This window comes from Passer montanus, unplaced genomic scaffold (assembly GCF_014805655.1).
Source record: "Passer montanus isolate IOZ18808 unplaced genomic scaffold, ASM1480565v1 scaffold2125, whole genome shotgun sequence".
Lineage (NCBI taxonomy): Eukaryota > Metazoa > Chordata > Aves > Passeriformes > Passeridae > Passer > Passer montanus.
Genome location: NW_024366732.1, coordinates 1 through 2,303, shown reverse-complemented (window position 1 = coordinate 2,303; position 2,303 = coordinate 1). Strand labels below are relative to the sequence as shown.

At 64.5% G+C, this 2,303-nt stretch overlaps 1 protein-coding gene across 1 annotated transcript; it reads right to left on the bottom strand.

Annotated features, from left to right (window-relative positions):
- Positions 1-575: 575 nt before the first annotated feature.
- Positions 576-2,297, bottom strand: LOC120502270 (DNA-binding death effector domain-containing protein 2-like; the record flags this gene model as incomplete). Its single annotated transcript, XM_039709533.1, has 2 exons — positions 1,960-2,297; positions 576-598 (listed from the first exon to the last, which is right to left on the bottom strand). Coding segments are annotated over exons 1-2 (357 nt in total), but the record flags the coding sequence as incomplete, so codon positions are not given.
- Between the last annotated feature and the right edge of the window lie 6 nt (positions 2,298-2,303).

Here is a 2,303-nt window from a genome sequence, read left to right as displayed (position 1 = left end):
ACCAATGAGTGACCCTGAGTGACCGCTGACCCCTGGAGTGACCCTGAGTGACCCCTGAGTGACCCCCAAGGACGCCCAAAAGTGTCCCCAGAGTGACCCAAAGTGACCACAAGTGACCCCAAAGTGCCCAAAACTGTCCCCAAACTGACCCCCAGCCCCCCAAAATGACCCCAGAGTGACCCCAAAGTGCCCAAAACTGTCCCCAAACTGACCCCAAAGTGTCCCCAGGTGTCCCCAAATGTCCCCAGAGTGACCCCAGAGTGACCCCAGCCCCCCAAAATGACCCCACACTGACCCAAAGTGCCCCAAAATGACCCAAAACTGCCCCCAAAGTGTCCCCAAAGCGTCCCCAGGCCCCCCCAAGTGTCCCCCAGGTGTCCCCAATGTCCCCAAGGTGTCCCTCCAGGTGTCCCCAGGTGTCCCCAGGCTCACCTGTCTCCCAGTGCTCGGGGCGGGGCTGGGGGGGGCTCGGGCAGGGGTCCCCCAGGGCGGGGACACAGGTGACACGGTCAGGTGACACTGTGGGACAGAGGGGACACGGTCAGTGCTGGGGACACAGGTGACACTGAGGGGACACAGGTGACACGGTCTGGGGACACTGCGGGGACAGAGGGGACAGAGGTCAGCAATGGGGACACTGAGGGGACACTGGAAAGGACAAAGAGGACACGGGGGGTGACAGGGAAGTGGCACTGAGGGGACACAGCAGCTTTTGGGTGACACAGGGACACACAGAGCGGGTGTGGCCAGCACAGGGAGGTGACAGGGAACCTCAGGGTGACACAGGGGGTGACAAGGAGCTGGCACCGAGCACGGGACAGGAGCTTTAGGTGACACGAGGTGACAGAGAGGTGGCACTGAGGGGACACAGCAGCTTTTGGGTGACACAGGGACACTCAGGGGGGCGTGGCCGCCACAGGGAGGTGACACCGAGGTGGCTTTGGCCACTTTAGGGTGACACAGGGACACACAGAGGGTGTGGCAGCCACAGGCAGGTGACACCGAGGTGACACCGAGCTGTGTCACTCAGCCCTGCGCTGGCTTAGGGTGACACACCCGGGCAGGTCGGGCTGGGGGACACGGGGGGACACCGAGGGGACACAGGGGACACCGAGGGGACACAGGAGGGGACACAGGAGGGGACACAGGAGACACCGAGGGGACACGAGGGGACACAGGGGACACAGGAGGGGACACCGAGGGGACATGGGGGACAGTGAGGGGACACAGGGGACACAGGAGGGGACACAGATGGGTGACAGTGACCAGGACACCGGGACTTTAGAGTGACACAGCGACACAGAGGGGACACAGAGGGACACAAAGAAGTGACACTGAGGTGACACTGCAGTGACACTCACCTGGCTGTGGCCTCTTCAGGGTGACACACCTGAGCAGGTCGTGCAGGGGGACACGGGGGTGACAGGAGGACACACAGGGTGACACAGACAGGTGACACCGAGGTGACACCGAGGTGACACTCACCTGGCCGCGGTCTCTTCAGCGTCACACACCTGAGCAGGTCAGGGGGACATGGGGGGCACACAGAGCAGGGTTTGGGGGACACGGGGTGACACAAGGACACACAGGGACACACAGACAGGTGACACTGAGGTGACACTGAGGTGACACTCACCTGGCCGCGGTCTCTTCAGCGTCACACACCTGAGCAGGTCAGGGGGACATGGGGGGCACACAGAGCAGGGTTTGGGGGACACGGGGTGACACAAGGACACACAGGGTGACACAGACAGGTGACACTGAGGTGACACTGAGGTGACACTCACCTGGCCGCGGTCTCTTCAGGGTCACACACCTGAGCAGGTCGTGCCGTGCCAGCAGCCGCAGCAGCAGCCGCAGCAGGCCCAGGTCGTGCAGGGGGACACAGGGGTGACACAAAGGGGGCACACAGGGTGACACAGACAGGTGACAATGAGGTGACACTGAGGTGACACTCACCTGGCCGCGGTCTCTTCAGCGTCACACACCTGAGCAGGTCGTGGCGCGCCAGCAGCCGCAGCAGCTGCCGCAGCAGGCCCAGGTCCCCCTCGTGGCACAGCCCGCGCCGCTCCAGCTCCAGCAGCAGCTCCAGCCCGTCCCGGGGGTCCCGCCGCCCCCTCGGGGGGCTGGCCCCGCTGTCACCGTCCCCGGCGGGTGGTGACAGGGCCTCGTCCAGCAGGAAGGACAGCACGGTGACGTCGGCCGGGGTCAGCTGCGCGGCCAGCACCTCGAAGAGGCGGTGCAGGGACAGCATGCCGTGGAAGTGCAGGCACTCGTCCTCCTCCTCCCACATCGGGGGGACA